The sequence below is a fragment of the Bufo gargarizans genome, chromosome 7 (assembly GCF_014858855.1).
Source record: "Bufo gargarizans isolate SCDJY-AF-19 chromosome 7, ASM1485885v1, whole genome shotgun sequence".
Taxonomy (NCBI): domain Eukaryota; kingdom Metazoa; phylum Chordata; class Amphibia; order Anura; family Bufonidae; genus Bufo; species Bufo gargarizans.
In genome coordinates, this window is record NC_058086.1 from 174728374 (window position 1) to 174752836 (window position 24463).

At 46.6% G+C, this 24463-nt stretch overlaps 1 protein-coding gene across 1 annotated transcript in view; it reads right to left on the minus strand.

Annotated features, from left to right (window-relative positions):
• Nucleotides 1-10610, minus strand: part of CNN3 (calponin 3) — a 28263-nt gene extending 17653 nt beyond the window's left edge. The window contains exon 1 of the mRNA XM_044300847.1: nt 10451-10610. Coding sequence (XP_044156782.1) covers nt 10451-10507 — 57 coding nt within the window. The 5' untranslated portion in view covers nt 10508-10610. The remainder of the gene's footprint in view (nt 1-10450) is intronic.
• Nucleotides 10611-24463: the final 13853 nt, after the last annotated feature.

Sequence of the window (24463 nt, forward strand, 5' to 3'; positions counted from 1 at the left end):
ATCGGGTGGATACTGGTTCTTTGGCTGTTTTATGGCATTGCCACCCTTCAAACAAGTTTTTTTCAGATTTCTAAACCCATTTAATACAATCGGGGCACCAGAGGGCACTATGAAAGAACAGCATGGCACATAATTTAGTCACAAATGACTAATTTTGAATTTCATTCAAAATCTAAATACAGTGGGGGCATATTGCTAGTATATGCCCCCCCCCAATGTCTGATAGGTGTGGATCTCACCTCTGGGACTTGCACCTCTCTCTAGAGCAGAGCCCACAAAGTGAAGGAAAGGACACTGCGCATGCGTGGTGCACTCACCTATTCAGGGGCCTCATTCGAGAGATAGGTGCAGGTTCCAGGGACCTGCACCTATAAGACATGGGGGGGGGGGGGGGGGGGCGGGTGTATATCCTAACAATAAGCCCCCCATTTTTGAGATGTCACCATTCAGTAGCTCAAAATTATCCTTGCACAGTGCAACATAGACTTATAGCTGAGGACCCAAGTACTACAGTATGAAGTATCTGGCAATTAGGCCACCAGCTAAAAGTCACTCAAGGTTGACCATGCCCAGTGGAGAGTTGGGTACACACGAACGGTCACCATCTATTACAGTCAATGAGTTCTTAGTCAGTGGTTTCCAAATGGCCTGCTTACTAGAACGGGCACTAACCATGGGATCAATAGGGATCATAACAGCACAACCTATGCCTACCAGATACTTGATAAAACAAATCTGCACTAGACAAACCCATGAACATTGGCCGATTTCCAGCGGTTTGGTTCTATTGGGGTGAATACATGTATGAGGTCCTTAGCGGAGGGAATCTGCAAGTAGATACCAGATACTTCTGATGTCACTTGTCCTTCTGTATTAAACCAGCAGTGTTCAGCCTTCCACCTCGCTGGGAGCCACAGTACAATAGGGACGTTGTGGGTGGTTGTGTTCCCCTGTGCAGAGAGCAAATCCAAATACAGAATCGTGGAAATGCTAAGGTTATCAATTTTTGGTAAATTATTAACATGAGAAAGGGCAAGCGAAATATAGCACACAATACCCAGCGAGGAACCAAAGCATTACCATCGTACATTACAGGGGGTCATAGAGTTTAAAACAACAACTTGTTGGATTGTGGGAGAAAAGCAGATAGCAGGAGAAGGGGCGGAAGGAGGGGGCTCACTGCTGGGAGTTCCTAATTTTTGAAGAGGTCTTCAACTCATGTCCTCAGCACTGTTTCAGGGTTCTTGCCTTTCATCAGTACAGCTCAAGGTATTTTAGAGATTCCTTACATGGATCTCATGGGAAGAGAAGAGGTATTGTACCTCATTAAAGAGACACAGCGATGTATAGAGACTTATTTTTCGGGTAATGCTCCATGGGGAAAAAAATAATAAGTATCCAAATTACCTCAAGTCAAACCAGCAGCAATCTTCTTAGGTCCCTCGTCAGCATGGGGCCGACATGAGTTTATTTGCATGCTTTTTCCCCCCCATGTAGCATTTCCTGAAATCTAAGCCTTCATACACCACTGTGAGAAGTACCCCCCACACCCCCAAGCTCATCGAATTCACCAACCAGTATGCTGCTCTGTACAGAAGGGCAAGAACCCTCCACTGATCTCTAATCTGACAGAAACTAGCCAATTTGCAAACTGCTGTTCTCCAAAGTAAGAAGCAGGATGCAAACGTGCTCTACTAGGGAAAGAGGTATCTCCCCAGAAAGAGAACCATCTCTAACTTTTGGAAAAGGCTCCCTACGAGCAGGGCTGTGGAGTCGCAGTCAATTTTGGGTACCTGGAGTCGGAGTCGGCAAAATATGAACCGACTCCGACTCCTACTAAATTAAAATTGGAATAAAAAAAAAAAGCAAGTTTAAATGTCCGAATTCATAAACAGTTATAATTAATGACTTCTCTACTGTAAGAATAAAGGCCAATGCATGCAGTGCCTCGCGTAACCGCAAAACAAACGCGTTTAGTGATGTGGAGAAGATTAATATAAACCATTTCTAGGTTTTACAGATTTTGTTTTTGGTTCATATAGATGAGCTTTGTTTTTGTTCTAAAACAACCAAATAATGTGGTTTGTATTTTTTAACTTGTAAAGTTCCTGATGTTTATGCCTGCTGCTACTATCCAGCCACTTGATAAAAAAAATGAATAAAACTGTTGTTTTCATTGTGTTTGTCTTTTGCTTAAACTGTTCAATACAGTAGACTGTTGGCTTCCCAGCCAGTAGTCATTTGGTAATGACATGTATGTTGCCTTTCTTTCCTTCAAGGAATGTATAAAATACATTCGCATATTAAATACAGAGTCGTCGGAGGTACAAAAAACTAAGGAGTCAGAGTATTTATCTACCGACTCCACAGCCCTGCCTACGAGTCAAGATCTGACCTTCCAACAAGCTTTGCGATTGGACATGGGAATATAGCCAGATCGGATACCTATCCATATACAGCCATTTCTTGCCCCTCATCAGTACGGAGTATAATTCTGGATGGCTTGACTCATAGTGGGCCACCTCCAATAGCTGGTGCCGGCGAGATGGTTCACTTTCTTGGGAGATACCCCTTTGCATATATGTTTCCCAAGGAGCATTGCCAATAAGTCTCCATACCATGAAGTGCTTCCAGTAAGTCTCCACACAAGACTGGTCTCTTTAGGAAGATTCAGCACCCTGCCTGAGCTACTAGGGAACATATGGAGAGGGTTTTTCCAAACCATGAAGTAGTATACTCCCACCAGTTTTACACGAACTTACAATTCAACCATGTACCTACCGCCGGGATACAGGTTGTACTAAGCAGATGATCAGATCAGGTCGTTGCCCTTTTCTGCACGTCATATTTTCCACTACAGCATCCAGTTCGTTATGGAAAGTTAAAGAGACCGGCCACAGCTGTGTGAAGCCAGTAGACGAGACCACCCATCCCCCCCATATTTACGACAAGCAGATATCTTGATTGCAGATCGACTAATGACCTCACTGACAATAAGCAGATTGCTGCCATTCCCCTGAGATCCCCCATTAAATATTAACAAGGGCAGGTAAAGGCAATGGTCATTATTTTCCCGCAGACCCAATTTCCTCTCCTGTCCTACAGACATTCACCGCATTAAAAAAAAGTTTGGAGTAATTATATCTTCAGAGGAATCTTCCTGAAATGTTTACAAAGCAAATATCACAAGTGGCACGAAGATCGGAACAGGAGAAACCAGTCCCCACAGCACGGGGCTGCAATGTCCCCGAGAAGAACGCCATGGGACGCCCGTGGGAGCACTTACTGCGCAGGCACCTGTGACATCCTGATGGAGGAGGATACTCAACCTGAAGGTTTACAGCTCAGATCTGCTGCTGCAAAACTACAACTCCCAGCATACTTCAGGAGTGGCAGTGGACTTCACTGCCCACCACTGACCCAACCTTACCTTCATTAAATGGTATTTATTATTCCTAGCACAAAGAGCGAAGCGGCACTAGGTGCATTTACACGGTTCCTGCGAACAGTTGCTCTCAACAATCTGCCCGTGTAAATGTGCCATCAATCACCCGAAGAACGAGCGAAACGCGTGTTCATTGGGTGATCCTGTCGTTCATGCAAGCACCACTGATCATGGCTAATGGGCAGCACAACGTGTGGTCTAAACAGCGATCTGCTGCTCAGAAACCATTAATCTGTATGAGGGATCGCAATAGCCATCACTCGTCCTCATACTGTGGAGGTGATCATTGCATGGATACTTTTCACACTAGTGTTATTCTTTTCCGGTATTGAAGTCCGGTAAAGGGTCTCAATACCGGAAAAAAAAAACGCATCAGTTTTGTCCTAATACATTCTGAATGGAAAGCAATCCGTTCAGTACGCATCAGGATGTCTTCCGTTCCGTCCCTTGTACGGTATTTGACCGGACAAAATCCCTGAACACTACCGCACTTGCCGGATCCAGCATTATTTTCCATAGAGATGTATTAATGCCGGATCCGGTATCAAGTGTTCGGGAAACTGCTGCATTGCCGGATCCGGTTCTGTTGCCGGATCCAAACAATGCTAGTGTGAAAGTACCCTAAATCCTTCACTGAACGAGCAGCCGACTGTCAGGAAGGAACGCTTCCTTCACAACAATTGACAGCTGAGTCAGCCCATCTCACATGACGTTTGCTGTCCATGGTCTCCACTGACCACTTACATACCCATTGACCTTAATGTGTGTATTAATACATCAGTGGTGTTCCATGGCCGTGGGTCAATGGTGGCATGCCCTATATTTGACCGCGATTATGGCATCTATGTTTGTGGTCCGTTGGTACGAAATGCTCTGTATATTACATTTTTAGCCTAGAAGTGTCTAAGGGATACAGAGGGCACACTAAGGGCAAAAAAGGGACACATGGACCCACCACAGATACTTCATGGACATTTTCACACCTATGAAAGTGGCCTTACTATAGGGTTCTTCACAGGGAAAACTGATAAGCCAAAATCCTCAGCGCTCATCATCACATCCACTTGTGAGAACCTTAGGAAACCCCAAGATCAGTGAATGACATCAGCAGCTGCATTGGGTCTAATGGTGCTTTAAATACCCAAATCACATTCCACACCTCCCTACAGAAGAGCCCCCCATTCTTTACATGTGGAGAGCAGGGTCTGGACAGCTGGTTACCACCAGTGAGGCTGAACTTGCCTCCTGGAATTTCTCCAGTATACATTACGCAGCCAGGTTTTTAGGTTTTCCACTGTTGAACCGGTTTGTTTGGCTCTGCGGACGTACGGTCTAACTTTAAATGGAAAGTTCATTGTCTTCTGAACATCGATATCCATAAAACTAATGGTGTGTTTACGGGGGGGGGGGGGGGGGGGTTATGAGCCCACAAACATTAGCACAAACTCTCGTTCCTGATCATCAGCCCGTGTAACGGAATAAGCAAAAAGCAGTCATCATTTCTGGGCTGCAATTGCGGACAAGAATAGGACATGCACTATTTTCTTGCGGAGCGGAAAACCGGGGGGGCGCTCTACGCACATAGTGTGCTCTATGCATATCTTCCAGCCCCATAGGGAATGAATGGGTCCACACCCGTTCCGCATAATCGCAGAGCGGATGTGGACCCATTCTACGGACGTCTGAATGGAGCCTAGGGGTACATTGGACATACAAATCTGCCAAACTACAACTCCGAAGATGTACACTTGCTCGACTGTTCTCAGAACTCCATAGAAATGAATCGAGCATGTTGCGAGTCATACTTTCACCACAGCTGGAGTGCCGGAGGTTAGCCATCACTGATCTAACATAATACTGCTTAAAGGGGCTGTCCAACCCTTTACATGACCTCAGGATAGCCCATCACTATCTGGCAGGGGTCTAACACCCTGCAGCCCTGTCTGTTCGGCAGCAGCTCTGGAACTACACAGCTCAGCGGACTGGTTACTGCAGCGCTGCGAGCACTGACGTGAACAGGAACAGCGCTGCAGTAACCAGCTCCGTCCACTGCACAACTGAGGGGGGGTGGGCAGTTCTGGAGCCACAGCAGGGGCGCGGGTGCCAGTCCCCTCCCAATCAGATAGTGAGAACAGGACATTAATTGTAAAGGATTGGACAAGCCCTTTAAAACCAATGAAGAGCGTTCATGGTTTCATCCCAAATTTTAAAGGGGTTGTTCAGGATTAGAAAAACAAAGCTGCTTTCTTCCAGAAACAGCACAACCTCTGTCCATGGGCCGTGTCTGGTATTACTGCTCAGCTCCGCTGACGTGAATGTGGCAGGGCTGCAATACCGCACACGATCTGATCCTGGACAACCCATTTAATGTCTTAGGCCAATCCCAGGAGCCAGGTGACCAGTGCACCTAGAAATCTGCTCATGACTTCCTAGCATTTGGGTTGGTTTCCATGGATGTGTGGAAGTTTACCAACAGAAGGGGAAGAAATTAAGGGTTGCCCACCTCTGCTGTGCTTCTTTCAGACCTCCCCAGCATGGCCGCAGTGGTGAGCATACTTACCTGATCCCCACTGCTGGGTTCCTGCTCCATCGCTGCCCCTATTGCACCGCTGGTCTTGGGTGTACCCGCGTCATCACCCTGTTTGACGTGGGTCACGTGACCACCCCAGCCAATGACTGCCCGCAGTGGGGACTTGACAGATGCGGCCTGTCATTGGTTGCAGGGTCTGAAAAAAAAAAAAACGCACATCTAAGCAGGTAAACCCCTTTAAGGAATACACTTCTTGTATCTACTGCTTCAATGGGCCATACCATTGTGTCCTGCACTACCCCAGACTAGGCGAGGGGTGGGGGAAGCAGCCAGTCAGAAGATCGCAACCTATGGCAGTACGTAATGACATCACTGAGGCATATGGCCTCTGGCCCCCAGGAGACCATTACCTTCTGATCTGGTCAGCCCATTACAGGTCTATGACACTGACATCTTGGATACCAGAAAATATTTCCTTTGAAGTACATGCCAATGACCACCGGTACGTTTGCGGAACCATTCATTTCAATGGTTTCGCAAAAAAATTATAAAAAAAGATTATAAAAAAAAAAAAAAAAAAAAAAAAAAAAAAATCAGAATGTACTCCGTGTGCATTCCATTTCCGTATCTGCTCCATTTCGCTAAGAGATAGAACTCGTCCTATTATTGTCCGCAAATAATGTTCCTTCGCTCAAGTCAATAGGTCTGCAAAAAATACGGAATGCATACGGAACACATCGGTATTTTGCAGATCCATGCCCACGTGTTTACTGTTTACAAACATTACAGTAATAATTACAAATTTTATGTTTCCGTTTGCGATCCATTTTTTCATATGGAAACCATACGGAGAGGAAACAAAAACACAACCCGGAACAACGGATCCGTGAAAAAAAAAAAAAAGGACATACGGTCGTGTGCACGAGGCCTTATTCACCACGTACACAGAAAAGTTCTCGCCCTCAGCCAGTGAGGAGAGCTCCAAGAAAAATTCAATGATCTCTTACAGTCCATGTAATAAAAAGGGAAAAAAATAAAATAAAAAAACACAATAAGACGCAGCCGTTTCCCTGGGTCGTAGGGGGTCGCCCGCAACAGTCCATTGTGTGACTGCCGCTGAGACATTTGTTTTCAGATGCAACTAATGACAACGCCCCCGAAACATCCCAGGGAAGATTTAATGGCGTTCAATACAACTGCGGAAAAAAAAAAAAAAAAGAGTCCGCAGGACAGCATCTCAAGTGGGAGCCCCACCCCCAAGTTAAGAGGTAGCCCCTTTCTGACAAGCTGTAAGGGTACGACCACACAGCGCACTATTCTAGTAAGCCATCATCTGATCTGGATGACAACCATCACTGCTACCAGTACAATGCCCAGAATGGTTGTCACCTGGTTTACATGCTGGCCGCACCGTGCTACATCTCCAGCCCCCACTATATAAAAGGGTGGCATCCTTAGCGAGCCATGAGGGGTGTCCAAGGTGGTCGTCACCCAGCTTTCCCGGAATCAGCAATCTTTGAAGGGGTTGCACAAGATTAGAGACACGTGCCCGCTTTCCTCGAGGAGCAGCACCACACCGGTCACGAGTTAAACCCTATTTAAGTGAGTGAAGCGGAGATGTAATACCACACACAACCTATGGACAGGTGTGGCGCTGTTTGCGGAAGAAAGCTGACACGCAAGGCCTCTTTCACCCGTCACTGAATCACAGATGTGTGCTGTCCCTGGTCTCCACAGATCGCTCACGTGTCCATTGACTAACGTGTGTATTCACACCTCAGTGGTTTTCGTGGGCCCGGTGGGGACATGCCACATATTTGTCTGTGATTACGGATCCATCACGCACATCATAGTCTATGGGTCCTTGAAAACTATGGGCACAACGTGGATGCCACCCGTGTTTCGTCCGTGCTTTTCACGGACCATGGGTAGAAGACGCTCTAAAAGCCATGCACGGATGACACGCGGAGGCGTGAACCAAACGCGGATCCTTTACGAATATCAGCTTATAGACATGCAAAAGAGGCCTTTATTCTTAGGGCTCATTCACACGACCGTATTTTCGGTCCACATCTGATGCACAGTTATCCATTTCAAGAGGGCAGCAACAAGATGTGGACAGAACACCGCACCCGCAAAAAAGATAGAACTTTTCCTATTCTTGTCCGTTTTGCGGACAAGAATAGCCATTTCTAACATAGCTAATGTGTAGGACCGCATAATGCGGAACACACGTGGCTGGTTTCGACAATTTGCAGACCGCAAAACGGATACGGTTGTGTGAATGGGCCCTTATCCTGGACAACTCCTTCATCAGACAATCAAAATATTTTAAAAAATCTGATACAATGTTTCCTTCAAATCCACTACATTGTATCAAGAAGGGCGGAGGCTTTAGAGTAGAAGCTTCCAACACTAAGGGCTCTTTCACACGAGCGGATCCCGTGCGGGTAATCCTCTGCGTGAAAGAGGCCAAGCCCCGCAGAGACACGGAGCAGTAACATGATTGATAATACTCTGTCTGTGCCTCTCTGATCTTTTTACTACAAAATCACAGTGAGATAAAGTTATGCTCCGAGTCTCTGCTGTCCGGAACGGGGCTTGGCTCTCTCTCACGCAGCGGATTAGGCTACTTTCACACTGGCGTTTTGGCTTTCCGTTTGCGAGATCCGTTCAGGGCTCTCACAAGCGGTCCCAAAACGGATCAGTTTTGCCCTAATGCATTCTGCAGCGTTTTGGTGTCCGTCTGACGAAACTGAGCCAAACGGATCCATCCTGGCACACAATGTAAGTCAATGGGGACGGATCAGTTTTCTACGACACAATCTGGCGCAATAGAAAACGGATCCGTCTTGGCTATGTTAAAGATAATACAAACGGATCCGTTCTGAACGGATGCAGACGGTTGTATTATCTGAACGGATCCGTCTGTGCAGATCCATGACGGATCCGCACCAAACGCGAGTGTGAAAGTAGCCTTACCCCGCACGGGATCCGCTCGTGTGAAAGAGCCCTAAGTAGTGAATGGGCTTCTCCCGGGGTAAATAAAGTTGATCGACTTTGGAAAAAAAATAAACTTTAAGCGAGGCTATTCGGTGGTCACCGCAGAGGATCCGATATATTGGCGATTGTATAATGAACGTGGATACGATGAAGGCGTGTGCGTCGATGAAAGGTGCAGTAGTTGCTCCTGGCAACCAATCTGAATAAATGACAGGAGGGATCCGATCGGATGCCAAGGACAATTGCCCCAATTTGCAGAAATTGGGGAAATGTAACACCCGGACCGAGCGCCTAACATATGCTGGGAACACATGTTTCCAGCCAGCAGATTTTCTGTCTGGTTTCCGCCCATCTGCAGTGATAACAGACGGATCCGGAGAAAGTGGCGCAGAGCTGAAGGGGTTATTGAAATGTGGAAACCAGCAGCAAGGCTTTGTGCTTCTGCTGCTTGGCTGGAGATGCTGGAAACAGACAATGAGGATTCTGTGTGCGGAGCCCACACCATTGGATGTTCCCCTGCCCAGAAGCCGTGAGGTAATGCCCCTGGAATGTGATGGGGGGGGGGGAAGGGGCGGTAGAAAAGGGGGGGGGGGGTGAAAAGTGATTTTTGTTTTCCCCCCTACTGAATTTTCCCAGACTATGGAGTCAAGGCGAAATTACCATCCAGCAGACAGCAACACCTTCTCCATCAGCGAGCCCTACTTCTGCGTGACGTCCCCAAGGGCAATTTTGCAGAAAACGCTTAAAAATCCCCGCGACACGTAGACGCTTCTTGCTGACGTTACAGATTATTATTTTTTTTTATTTAAAGAGATTCCAAAGAGCAGAAGGTTCAGAGGCAGCGGATCAAAGGGCTCCAACCGTACAAGACGACTCCCAGGACAGGAAAAAAAAAAAAAAAGTTATATTTGTCGATAAGAAATTAAAAGAAACTTTGAAAACCTCTCTGCTTGAGCCGAATCCCCAAAGAAAATGGCATTTGTCCCAATTCCTATGTTTTCACCCCAAAGGGGTGCGCTGAGCACTGCTGCGTCACACACGGATTGTCCTCTCTTCCATGGCCTCCAGGCAGTATAAAATAAATAAAAAGTTGCCCATTTTTGCTATATCTATAAAAAAAAAAAAAAAGTAACAAAAGGGTTAAATTGTAAATGGATGCTGCTCTGCTGGGAAAGTCATCCAAAATGTGGAGGCAGAGGCTACAGAGATGACAACAACCCTCATCGTGTTATCAGACGGCAGGACTTTGGCTATAGTATTGATCAGGGGGCTCCTTACTGACTGTTTCCCTGGGGTAATGATACATCTATGTGAGGGGGGAGCTCAGCCCACACCCCACTGACTGCTGAGCACAGGGGGTGATGAATAGACTGCTGTGGAACTACTACACCCAACATGTGCAGGGCTGCAAACATGGACCAGGTCTTTACCATAAGGGGGATGTTTTTGTATAACGGTTCTATGGCAGTTACCTTGTTCTTGACCTCCGCGGAGAGCCCGTAGGCCGGTCCCCTGTTGAAATTGGCCATGTCTCCTGCCCTTGTCTGTATAACGCCCGGTGGTCACTTATCTCCCAGCGGCTCCGGCGACGACACTGAACCGGCGCGAACAGAACCTTCTAGTCTCTGCTCCCGACAAGGGATCGCGAAGGGGGCGTGTCCTCCAGCAGAAATGAGCGGGGACGACGCGCCTCTGCCAATCGGAGCCGAGGACTTTCTCGCGAGGGGCGGGGGAATAAAGTGAAAGCGCTCTCCGATTGGTCAGCGCCTCAGCAGAGCTTGCGGGATTGTTTGCTGGAATGAGACTTTCCTTCATTAACCCCTCAGCGCCCGGGGTGGATTGGCTGGTTTCGGGCTCTGGTCCCTCTGAGGCTTTGAAGGCTGAGCAGCGGCTGACAGTAGGATGTGCATGTGCCTCCTTCTGAAAATAATGGGGGAGATTTATCAAAACTGGTGAAAAGGAAAACTAGTTTAGTTGCCCATAGCAACCAATCAGATTCCACCTTTCATTTTCTAAAGGAGCTCCGAAAAATGAAAGCTGAAATCTGATTGGTTGCTAAGGGCAACTAAGCCAGTTTTGAATACATCTCCCCTAAACTGGGCCCTAAAATTCAGTCCAGACTAAATACCAGCTCCACTTCAGGTTTAAGCCTGGTGCCACGTTGTACGGATTTATAATAGGCGCGTGTTCACACCGCTGACTTTCAACCAGCATTGTGGCGCATTTACTGCACAGAAATCTACGTGAAAATGGAGTGTATTCCGCCTTTCATTTTTTCTAGAGACATGGAGGACACATCACTGCTGCAGCCAGTCATCGGCCACGTTACCTGTGTCAAACCCGATGTTGACACGGGGAGAGCGGCAGCAGTAGGGAGGGGGAGCGAAGGAGCTGGAACCCATCAGCAGGGAGGCAGTAAATATGCTTTCCTCCACAGGTCCAGCCATGTGTGGCCCCCAGGGGTGAACAATCCCTGCAAAAATTGCGGTGGGTCTCCACATGCAGATTAGTGGCATTGAATGAGATAAGAGGATCTTGCTCAGTCCTATAGAGTCTAATGGGTCCCGCACTGGACCGGAGGCCAGAGGTGAAACCCAAAGCCCCTGGTCCCCAATGTAAATCTGTAATATCACTGGAAGAGCGGCCTTTTAGGCACCAGGACCCAAGTGCAACTGCTATCCCTGCACCCCCTAAACTATTCCCCTGATGGAGGCACATGGGGGTGTTCCTCACAGATTTTGGGGCACACGTGCTGCTAATGCATCAGTAACACAGGCACATAGGGACTCCATGTGCCGCGCTGCATTACATGTAGTGGAGCCCTACGGGTACGGCCACACATCGATTTTGGGCGTGAGAAATGTCGTACACCCAAGTATTGCAGTGTAGCAGGGCAGCCAGAGAAATGAATGGGGTCACAGGGCACCCCAGAATTGCAAAAAGTCCAACACTGCTAGATTTTTGGCCATTCTACGGTTGCGGCAAATGTGCTAGTCGCACAGTGGCTGCCCTGCTACACTGCGGTTCTTGGGCGAGCGACGTCGCCATATAGCACAGGACATTGCGGATCACAGACTACTGCGGAGCTATCCACCAACAAGTGCTTTCTATGGTTGTCCCCAGAATTGCCATAGGGTTAAATGGAGCGACAGTGGACATGCACAACCGCTGCTTGGTTCACATGGGGAAACACGGGACGAGGCCCCATTGTCGTGATCAGTGGGGTCCCAGAGGTCAGACCCTGTGGGTCAGTCAGTTATCCCATATCCTGTGGGTAGGGAATATTGTTTGTGGGAAAACCCCTTTAACCACTTCAGCCCCGCTAGGTGAAACCCCCTTAATGACCAGAGCACTTTTTACACTTCGGCACTACACTACTTTCACCGTTTATCGCTAGGTCATGCAACTTACCACCAAAATGAATTTTACCTCCTTTTCTTCTCACTAATAGAGCTTTCATTTGGTGGTATTTCATTGCTGCTGGCATTTTTACTTTTTTTGTTATTAATCAAAATGTAATGATTTTTTTGCAAAAAAATGACATTTTTCACTTTCAGCTGTAAAATTTTGCAAAAAAAACGACATCCATATATAAATTTTTCGCCAAATTTATTGTTCTACATGTCTTTGATAAAAAAAAAATGTTTGGGCAAAAAAAAAAAATGGTTTGGGTAAAAGTTATAGCATTTACAAACTATGGTACAAAAATGTGAATTTCCGCTTTTTGAAACAGCTCTGACTTTCTGAGCACCTGTCATGATTCCTGAGGTTCTACAATGCCCAAACAGTAGAAAAACCCCACAAATGACCCCATTTCGGAAAGTAGACACCCTAAGGTATTCGCTGATGGGCATAGTGAGTTCATAGAACTTCTTATTTTTTGTCACAAGTTAGCGGAAAATGATGATGATTTTTTATTTTTATTTTTTTCTTACAAAGTCTCATATTCCACTAACTTGCGACAAAAAATAAAAAATTCTAGGAACTCACCATGCCCCTCACAGAATACCTTGGGGTGTCTTCTTTCCAAAATGGGGTCACTTGTGGGGTAGTTATACTGCCCTGGCAATTTAGGGGCCCAAATGTGTGAGAAGAACTTTGCAATCAAAATGTGTAAAAAATGACCGGTGAAATCCGAAAGGTGCACTTTGGAATATGCGCCCCTTTGCCCACCTTGGCAGCAAAAAAGTGTGACACATCTGGTATCGCCGTACTCAGGAGAAGTTGGGGAATGTGTTTTGGGGTGTCATTTTACATATACCCATGCTGGGTGAGAAAAATATCTTGGTCAAATGCCAACTTTGTATAAAAAAATGGGAAAAGTTGTCTTTTGCCAAGATATTTCTCTCATCCAGCATGGTTATATGTAAAATGACACCCCAAAACACATTCCCCAACTTCTCCTGAGTACGGCGATACCAGATGTGTGACACTTTTTTGCAGCCAAGGTGGGCAAAGGGGCGCATATTCCAAAGTGCACCTTTCGGATTTTGCAGGCCATTTTTTACACATTTTGATTGCAAGGTACTTCTCACACATTTGGGCCCCTAAATTGCCAGGGCAGTATAACTACGCCACAAGTGACCCCATTTTGGAAAGAAGACACCCCAAGGTATTCCGTGAGGGGCATGGCGAGTTCCTAGAATTTTTTATTTTTTGTCACAAGTTAGCGGAAAATGATGATTTTTTTTTCTTTCTCTTTTTTCCTTACAAAGTCTCATATTCCACTAACTTGCGACAAAAAATAAAAAATTCTAGGAACTCGCCATGCCCCTCACGGAATACCTTGGGGTGTCTTCTTTCCAAAATGGGGTCACTTGTGGCGTAGTTATACTGCCCTGGCAATTTAGGGGCCCATATGTGTGAGAAGTACTTTGCAATCAAAATCTGTAAAAAATGACCGGTGAAATCCGAAAGGTGCACTTTGGAATATGTGCCCCTTTGCCCACCTTGGCATCAAAAAAGTGTCACACATCTGGTATCGCCGTACTCAGGAGAAGTTGGGGAATGTGATTTGGGGTGTCATTTTACATATACCCATGCTGGGTGAGAGAAATATCTTGGCAAAAGACAACTTTTCCCATTTTTTTATACAAAGTTGGCATTTGACCAAGATATTTTTCTCACCCAGCATGGGTATATGTAAAATGACACCCCAAAACACATTGCCCAACTTCTCCTGAGTACGGCGATACCAGATGTGTCACACTTTTTTGCTGCCAAGGTGGGCAAAGGGGCACATATTCCAAAGTGCACCTTTCGGATTTTGCAGGGCATTTTTTACACATTTTGATTGCAAAGTTCTTCTCACACATTTGGGCCCCTAAATTGCCAGGGCAGTATAACTACCCCACAAGTGACCCCATTTTGGAAAGAAGACACCCCAAGGTATTCCGTGAGGGGCATGGCGAGTTCCTAGAATTTTTTATTTTTTGTCGCAAGTTAGTGGAATATGAGACTTTGTAAGGAAAAAAGAAAAAAAAAGAAAAATCATCATTTTCCGCTAAATTGTGACAAAAAATAAAAAATTCTAGGAACTCGCCGTGCCCCTCACGGAATACCTTGGGGTGTCTTCTTTCCAAAATGGGGTCACTTGTGGCGTAGTTATACTGCCCTGGCAATTTAGGGGCCCAAATGTGTAAGAAGTACCTTGCAATCAAAATGTGTAAAAAATGGCCTGCGAAATCCGAAAGGTGCCCCTTTGCCCACCTTGGCTGCAAAAAAGTGTCACACATCTGGTATCGCCGTACTCAGGAGAAGTTGGGCAATGTGTTTTGGGGGGTCATTTTACATATACCCATGCTGGGTGAGAGAAATATCTTGGCAAAAGACAACTTTTCCCATTTTTTTATACAAAGTTGGCATTTGACCAAGATATTTTTCTCACCCAGCATGGGTATATGTAAAATGACACCCCAAAACACATTGCCCAACTTCTCCTGAGTACGGCGATACCAGATGTGTGACACTTTTTTGCAGCCTAGATGCGCAAAGGGGCCCAAATTCCTTTTAGGAGGGCATTTTTAGACATTTGGATCCCAGACTTCTTCTCACACTTTCGGGCCCCTAAAAAGCCAGGGCAGTATAAATACCCCACATGTGACCCCACTTTGGAAAGAAGACACCCCAAGGTATTCAATGAGGGGCATGGCGAGTTCCTAGAATTTTTTATTTTTTTGCATAAGTTAGCGGATATTGATTTTTTTTTGTTTTTTTCTCACAAAGTCTCACTTTCCGCTAACTTAGGACAAAAATTTCAATCTTTCATGGACTCAATATGCCCCTCACGGAATACCTTGGGGTGTCTTCTTTCCGAAATGGGGTCACATGTGGGGTATTTATACTGCCCTGGCTTTTTAGGGGCCCTAAAGCGTGAGAAGAAGTCTGGAATATAAATGTCTAAAAATGTTACGCATTTGGATTCCGTGAGGGGTATGGTGCGTCCATGTGAGATTTTATTTTTTGACACAAGTTAGTGGAATATGAGACTTTGTAAGAAAAAACAAAACAAAAACAAACAAAAAATTTCCGCTAACTTGTGCCAAAAAAAATGTCTGAATGGAGCCTTACCAGGGGGGGGGGGTGATCAATGACAGGGGGGTGATCAATGACAGGGGGGTGATCACCCATATAGACTCCCTGATCACCCCCCTGTCATTGATCACCCCCCCTGTAAGGCTCCATTCAGACATCCGCATGATTTTTTACGGATCCATGGATCCGATCCACAGAACGCATGCGGACGTCTGAATGGAGCCTTACAGGGGGGTTATCAATGACAGGGGGTGATCAGGGTGATCACCCCCCTGTCACTGATCACCCCCCCTGTAAGGCTCCATTCAGACATCCGCATGATTTTTTACGGATCCATGGATACATGGATCGGATCCACAGAACGCATGCGGACGTCTGAATGGAGCCTTACAGGGGGGTTATCAATGACAGGGGGTGATCAGGGTAATCAGGGTGATCACCCCCCTGTCACTGATCACCCCCCCTGTAAGGCTCCATTCAGACATCCGCATGATTTTTTACGGATCCATGGATACATGGATCGGATCCACAGAACGCATGCGGACGTCTGAATGGAGCCTTACAGGGGGGTTATCAATGACAGGGGGTGATCAGGGTAATCAGGGTGATCACCCCCCTGTCACTGATCACCCCCCCTGTAAGGCTCCATTCAGACGTCCGCATGATTTTTTACGGATCCATGGATCGGATCCACAAAACGCATGCGGACGTCTGAATGGAACCTTACAGGGGGGTTATCAATGACAGGGGGTGATCAGGGTGATCACCCCCCTGTCACTGATCACCCCCCCTGTAAGGCTCCATTCAGACATCCGCATGATTTTTTACGGATCCATGGATACATGGATCGGATCCACAAAAAACATGCGGACGTCTGAATGGAGCCTTACAGGGGGGTGATCAATGACAGGGGGTGATCAGGGAGTGTATATGGGTGATCACCCCCCTGTAAGGCTCCATTCAGACGTCCGCATGTGTTTTGCGGATCCGATCCATGTATCCATGGATCCGTAAAAATCATGCGGACGTCTGAATGGAGCCTTACAGGGGGGTGATCAATGACAGGGGGGTGATCAATGACAGGGGGGTGATCAATGACAGGGGGTGATCAGGGAGTGTATATGGGTGATCACCCGCCTGTCATTGATCACCCCCTGTAAGGCTCCATTTAGACGTCCGTATGCGTTTTGCGGATCCGATCCATGTATCCGTGGATCCGTAAAAATCATACGGACGTCTGAACGGAGCCTGACAGGGGGGTGATCAATGACAGGGCGGTGATCAATGACAGGGGGGTGATCAGGGAGTTTATATGGGGTGATCATGGGTGATCAGGGGTTTATAAGGGGTTAATAAGTGACGGGGGGGGGGGTGTAGTGTAGTGTGGTGTTTGGTGCGACTGTACTGACCTACCTGAGTCCTCTGGTGGTCGATCCTAACAAAAGGGACCACCAGAGAACCAGGTAGGAGGTATATTAGACGCTGTTATGAAAACAGCGTCTAATATACCTGTTAGGGGTTAAAAAATTCGGATCTCCAGCCTGCCAGCGAACGATCGCCGCTGGCATGCTGGAGATCCACTCGCTTACCTTCCGTTCCTGTGAGCGCGCGCGCCTGTGTGCGCGCGTTCACAGGAAATCTCGCGTATCGCGAGATGACGCGTATATGCGTGACTGTGCGCCAGCCTGCCACCTCCGGAACGCACATGTGCGTTAGGCGGTCCGGAGGTGGTTAATTCATGTGACCATAGAAGCCAAGGAACTGTTGAAATAATACAAGGCCCAGGTAGGGCTGGGCTCACATTAGTACAAATTACGACAATAGGGTACGTTACCCTATATTGTCCGTCGGAATGACCAATCCCCAATATTGCCAGTGTGGACCGACAGGCGCCGTCGGTATTGATGTGACAGATTAACTGCTTTTGTTTTGTTTTTTTAATATGTTTTTCAGTTTCTAGACTGGAGCAGAAAAACTGAAAATCAGCTGCAGATCTGATCCTAGCCTAAGCCGAATGTGAATATGTATTGAGAATTTGCTGGTCATACGTGTCCCTCGTCAGTGGAGTTCATCCAGATTTACACTCTTGTCATGTGCCCTCACGCTCCGTAGAGCAGGGGTCAGCAACCTCCGCCTCTCCAGCTGTTGTTAAACTACAACTCCCAGCAAGCCCCGGTCACTTCTATGGGAGTTCTAAGAACAGCAGAGCAAGAGTACATGCTGGGAGTGGTAGTTTTGTCACTGCTGGCTTGCTGACTCCTGCCACAGAGGTTAGTAGAAATCGCCAATCACACAAAAGGCCTCATGCACACGACCGTTGTTCTGGTCCGCATCCAAGCCGCAGTTTTTGCGGCTCGGGTGCGGACCCATTCACTTCAATGGGGCCGCAAAAGATGCGGACAGCACTTCGTTGCTCCGTTCCGTGGCCCCGCAAAAAAATATAACATGTCCTATTCTTGTCCGTTTTGCGGACAAGAATAGGCATTTCTACAATGGGCCGCCTGTTCCATTCCGCAAATTGCGGAAGGCACACGGGCGGCTTCCGTGTTTTGCGAACTGCAAAAAACGGAACGGTCGTGTGCATGAGGCCAAAGCCGCCTGGTACCTCAGGCATCCGGGAGGGGGTACGGCAGACCCGTGTGACGGATTATAGAAAGCTACACCTAGGCAGTATATACTGCTCCTCCACCTCCCATACTGTGTACGATATTATTCCCACAGTGAAAAGTAAAAGTGCGAGGTCGTCAGCCGCATTAATCCCCGGGGACAGGCTCGTCAGACTCCCTTTTGTTCTGGGAGGGGTGCGCAGAAGTTTGTGAAGCCAGTGGATGAAAAGGACCCATCAAAGGAAATTTCCCTTTAAACAAGTGGATGCAGTTCACTGTGATCGTCCCAGAGAATCCAGTTTACATCCCTGCTGCTGATATTACTCCATCCAGTGCGGGATCCACCCATGTGCAGTTGTGTTACTGAGGAGGATGGCAGGTGGATGCGCAGGATGAGCTGTCGCTGACTCACCTGCATTGATTAGGATTTCTCACCAGGGTCATTCAGTTCACTCTATTGTCACATCATTGCTTCACAATTACTTTTTTGCAATAAGAGAGATGCGCAATTTGCTAAAAGAGCCCCACGCAGGGGGAGAACATCATGATAATGAGCAAAGTACACAATGTCCGCCAGGACTGAGGACTAGGGCAGAACCGTAAAATCCCAAAGGATCAATCAGATGCCCAGACATCCAGATATTCATATAGGATAGAAATAAGGGGACATGAAAGCAGGAGACATTTATTAGGTTTAGACCAGATGCCTCAATCCAAGGGTGCATTCACATGACTGTAAGTGTTTTGCGGTCCGCAAATTGCGGATCCGCAAAACACGGATACCGGCCGTGTGGCCGACGCTATATAGAGAATGCCTAGGACACGCTCCATATTTTTTGCGGGGCCGCGGTACGGAACAACGGAAGCGGACAGCACACGGTGTGCTGCACGCATCTTTTGCAGCCCCATTGAAATGAATGGGTCCGGTTTGCGGAACGGATGCGGATTCATTTATACGGTCGTCTGAATGCACCCCAAGTCTGCCAAATCAGGAACTGATTCATAGTATCTGCTTGAAAGACTGTAATCCTTCAGCACTCCAGCTGCTGTGAAACTACAACTCCCAGCATGCGCTCTTACTCTACTGTTCTTTAAACTCTGAAGGAAGTGAAAGGAGGATTCTGGGAGTTGTAGTTTCTGAACAGCTGGAGTGTCGGCGGTTGGTCATAGACCACCAGTCTTTTCACTTTCTTTATTACCAACCCAAAGGATAGATGTTGGTTGCAGTCCCTACCCTGACTGCTCTGCAGATAAACTGAGCTACTTTATTTTGTTGTTTAAAGCCTCGTGCACGCGACCGTATTCGTATTTCAGTCCGCAAATTGGCAGCAGTCTGCATGGCAGGTCCAGATGAGCGTTACCAGCTGGGGGGGTGTCCCTGCACATTCTGACACAGGCAGCACTGATTGGATAATGTCAGACTGTGTAGGGACACGCCCCCAACTGGTAACATCTAGATGGCCATGTGTTGCAGACTGCTGGCAATTCATGCTTCATAAGCTTCTAGTAAGAATAATAGAGGAATGGCACAACGTAGAGTGATACGGAAAGATGCTGAAGAATTGTCATTACATAGCACATGTAAGTGGTTACTGAAATGGGACAGGTCCCCTACTAGAAAACGGGAGGAGATTTGGTTACATCGTTTTTAGCAGATTCTTGAAGCATTCTGGCACAACCACCAGATATGGAGATGAGAACCCATCTCCTGGTGAATCCAGAAGTAAAGCGAGGAGGAAGAAGAAGAAGGGTAAAACCTGTGGATTCTCAATTTAACTAAGGGTACTTTCACACTAGCATTAAAAGAATCCAGCAGGCAGTTCCGTTGCCTGCCATATCCGGAAATCCGTATGCAAACGGATACCATTTGTTTCCGGATCTGGATGCGGATCCGTCTGACAAATGCATGGAAATACCGGATCCGTCGCTCCTGTGTCATCCGGAAAACGGATCCGGTATATATTTTTTAATATTTTTAAAGGTCTGTGCATGCGCAGACCGGAAAACCGGATTCAATGCGGCAATTTGTAGAACAGTTGGTACCGGATCCGGCATTAACACATTTCATTGGAAATTAATGCCGGCAAGTGTTCCAGAATTTTGGCCGGAGAAAGTACCACAGCATGCTGCAGTTTTTTTCCGGCCAAATATCGTAAAAGGGACGGAACTGAAGACATCCTGATATCTACTGAACGGAATGCTTTCCATTCAGAATGCATTAGGGCAAAACTGAAGCGTTTTTTTCGGTATTGAGCCCCTATGACGGATCTCAATATCGGAAAACTTTAACGCAAGTGTGAAAGTATCCTTAGTAGGTTGGAGGAATTTTATTGATTTTTATAGAGGTCTCAGATACTGAGGCCTGATGACTGACTGGCCTTGGATATGGTGGTTGTGGTGCAACAATGTTTCTAATGGGCGGAAATAAAGTTTCCCTTAGGTCTTGTTCCCATAAGAGCATGAACTTGAAGGGCATCTGTCAGCAGGTTTGTACCTATGAAACTGGCTGACCTGGGAGATTACTGGGAGTGTAACCAGTGTTCATAGCAACATTCGTTCCAGGAACGACACGACAGGAGCAGACCTCATTGACTTCTACGTGATGGTTTTCTTGGTGACCTGTTCAGAGGTCAGGAGGGAGTAGAACAGCTGTGATATCACCTATAGTGAATGGTGGATCCTGTGTTATCTGTCATTGTCATCCTGCCTGTGATAATAATGAGATGATTACTGAAAAGTTACCTGTACAGGATAGAAAGTCTTGATATATTGTTAGGCATAGTGGCCTGTGCAGAAACTGCATGAGTTTAGGGTGGTTTTTTGTTTGTTTGTTTTTTAGGAATGGGAAGTGATATGGAAAATGAAAACAAAAACCACCCACATTTCTAAAATATTCTGTTGAACATAAAAATCTACACGACATATCAAGTTACAGAATATGCAGATTTTCTTACAGAAAACGTCCACAGCGTGTGGATGTGATATGTGAAGCTCTCATCTGCTGTGCTACTAGTATACGGTAAACGTTGCAGATTTTCCGCATGCAAACCCACTGTAGAAAATCTCCAGAGTATATGCCACATAGCCATGCCCTCCTTACACAACCCAAAACCTGGACTTTCTTAAAGGGCATCTGTCAGCAGTTTTGTACCTATGACACTGTCTGACCTGTTACATGTGCGCTTGGCAGCTGAAGGCATCTGTGTTGGTCCCATGTTCATATGTGCCCGCATTGCTGAGAAAAAGGATGTTTTATTATATGCAAATGAGCTTCTAGGAGCAACGAGGACGTTTTCATTACACCTAGAGGCTCTGCACTCTCTGCAACTGCTGCACTCTCTGCACCATGACAGGACCAGGCAGTGTAAATGTGAACACACCTAGTCCTGACTTTTACTAAAGTTAGGGCTCTTTCACACTTGCGTTCTTTTATTCCGGCATAGAGTTCCGTCGTCGGGGCTCTATGCCGGAAGAATCCTGATCAGTTTTATCCTAATGCATTCTGAATGGATAGAAATCAGTTCAGGATGCATCAGGATGTCTTCAGTTCCGGAACGGAACGTTTTTTGGCCGGAGAAAATACCGCAGCATGCTGCGCTTTTTGCTCCGGCCAAAAATCCTGAAGACTTGCCGCAAGGCCGGATCCGGAATGAATGCCCACTGAAAGGCATTGATCCGGATCCGGCCTTAAGCTAAACGTCGTTTCAGCGCATTGCCGGATCCGACGTTTAGCTTTTTTAGAGTGGTTACCATGGCTGCCGGGACGCTAAAGTCCTGGCAGCCATGGTAAAGTGTAGTGGGGAGCAGCATACTTACTGTCCGTGCGGCTCCCGGGGCGCTCCAGAGTGACGTCAGGGCGCCCCAGGCGCATGGATCACATGATCGCATGGCACGTCATCCATGCGCATGGGGTGCTCTGACGTCATTCTGGAGCGCCCCAGGAGCCGCACGGACTGTAAGTATACTGCCCCCCCGCTCCCCGCTCCTACTATGGCAACCAGGACTTTAATAGCGTCCTGGCTGCCATAGTAACACTGAAAGCATTTTGAAGACGGATCCGTCTTCAAATGCTTTCAGTACACTTGCGTTTTTTCCGGATCCGGCATGTAATTCCGGCAAGTGGAGTACACGCCGGATCCGGACAACGCAAGTGTAAAAGAGGCCTTAATCAAAGAGCAGAAGGCATGGGCGTTACAGAGAGAGCTGAGTCTCTAGGAGTAACAGTAACGCCCCTGTTGCTCCTAGAGGCTCATTTGCATATATTAAAATATATTTTCTCTCAGCAATGCAGACACATAGGAACATGGGACCAACACAGATGCCTTCAGCTGCCAAGCGCACATGTAACAGGTCAGACAGTCTCATAGGTACAAATCTGCTGACAGATATCCTCGGGATTTTGTGTATAGAGCTGAGGACATGGGTTGCTAGATGGCCGCTAGCACATCCGCAACACCCAGTCCCCATAGCTCTGTGTGCTTTTATTGTGTAAAAAAATTTGATACATATGCAAATAAACCTGAGATGAGTCCTGTCTCTGAGATGAGTCAGGACTGAGCCTCTTGGTTACGTGACAGCCCCACAAACAAGAAGTTCAGACCCAAATCCATTGTAGTGGTGTATAGAGCCAAAAGTGTTAGAACTGATGTCCCAATATTTATGCACCTGACTGTATATATAGGGGGTCGTTTATCATTTGATACCCCCTGCCGCTGCAGACTTTGGCATAAATTAGGCGCGTCCTTCAGCAGTCTGTGCACTTGGAGTGAAATCTACCGCAGTCCCTGACATCGTATACGCCTGTTTCCAGGTGTAAATGTTAGTCAATAGTCAACTTGTCGGGCCGGGACATCACGCCTCCATTACTCCCCAGTAGCAAGGACAGCATAAATATACCTGTGTGACAACATTTTGTTGCACAGGCATTAAAAAAGTTCCAAAAAGGGGCCTTGCAACTTTATTTTACACCAAATTGGCATTAGCAAATGACCCCCATTGTTTTTTTGTTCTAGTTCACTTCCAGTTAAAATATCATTGTCAGAGAAGCTCTACAGAAATAACATTTCTTCTAGGTGTAAAGTAACAGAGATTCAGCAAAGTGTCACGTCTCCATGAAAACACGCAGACACATATGAAATGTCTACAACTGCGGAGCGTGACCTCATACGTCTCCTTGTATGGCAGTCGGGAATGTTCCTTCACCTGATTAATGGGTTTACCACTTGACCTTTTTAGCATCTTGATATCCTCACTGAGGGATTTTTCCTCTTTCTTCCAGTGAAGACAACGCAAAGTTTATCTAATGTTCATCTGGGTAAAAATCAAGGCACATATTACTGCTAGGCTTGAGTGAATCGAGCTCCGGATCATAGACCCAAAGTCAATTTGTTCAAAAACGTTGTTGTAAATGCTGTTTCCGTACAGCATTACAATGTATTGGTTCTGTGTGGCCGCTCTAGGATGTGCCATTTCTTTATTATTCCTGATAAAAGTTATGAATAAATTGCTAGCAGTTTGCAATGAAGGTCCAGATGGGTGACCCTGCACAGTCTGACACCGGCAGCACTGATTGGACCGGTAACACCCATCTGGACCTTCATTGCAAACTGCTAGTAATTCATTCATAACTTCTAGCAGGAATAATGAAGGAATGACATTTCATAGAGTCATAGAAATAGATGCTCCAGAATTGTTATTACATGGGGGATGCAACTAGTTGCTAAAACAGACGTCAGGAAAGGGAACAAGTTCTCTTTAACAGATTTCGGGTCTTGTACTAGTAAAAGATTTTTTATTTGAGTGGAGTTCTCCTTTAAAAGGTCACTTGGACCACTGACTTGTTATTCAATACCCCACCTGTTTTTAAAATGAAGGTAAAAGGGGTCAAATGCCCTGTGGACCCTAGCACGGCAATCATTTATTCTCATGATTGGCCGAAACCTCACGATGACACATTGATGGCATATCCTAGCCTACTGGTTTTAGTATCCATGCATCGTAAGGGTTTATATATGCAAACATTTGGCCACATGAAAAGGGCATAGAGCAAGGATGTCAAACTCGTGGCCCTCCAGCGGTTGCAAAACTACAACTCCCATCATGCCTGGGCATACTACAGCTATCAGGGAATGATGGGAGTTGTAGTTTTGCAACATCTGGAGGGCCATGAGTTTGACATCCATGGCATAGAGGATCATGGCATGGCTTTCCTGGTACAAAGGGCTAGTTCACACAAACGTATTTTGCGCTCCGTATACGGGCCGTTTTCTGTGTTCCGTATACAGAACCATTCATTTCAATGGGTCCGCAAAAGATGCGGACAGCACTCTATGTGCTGTCCGCATC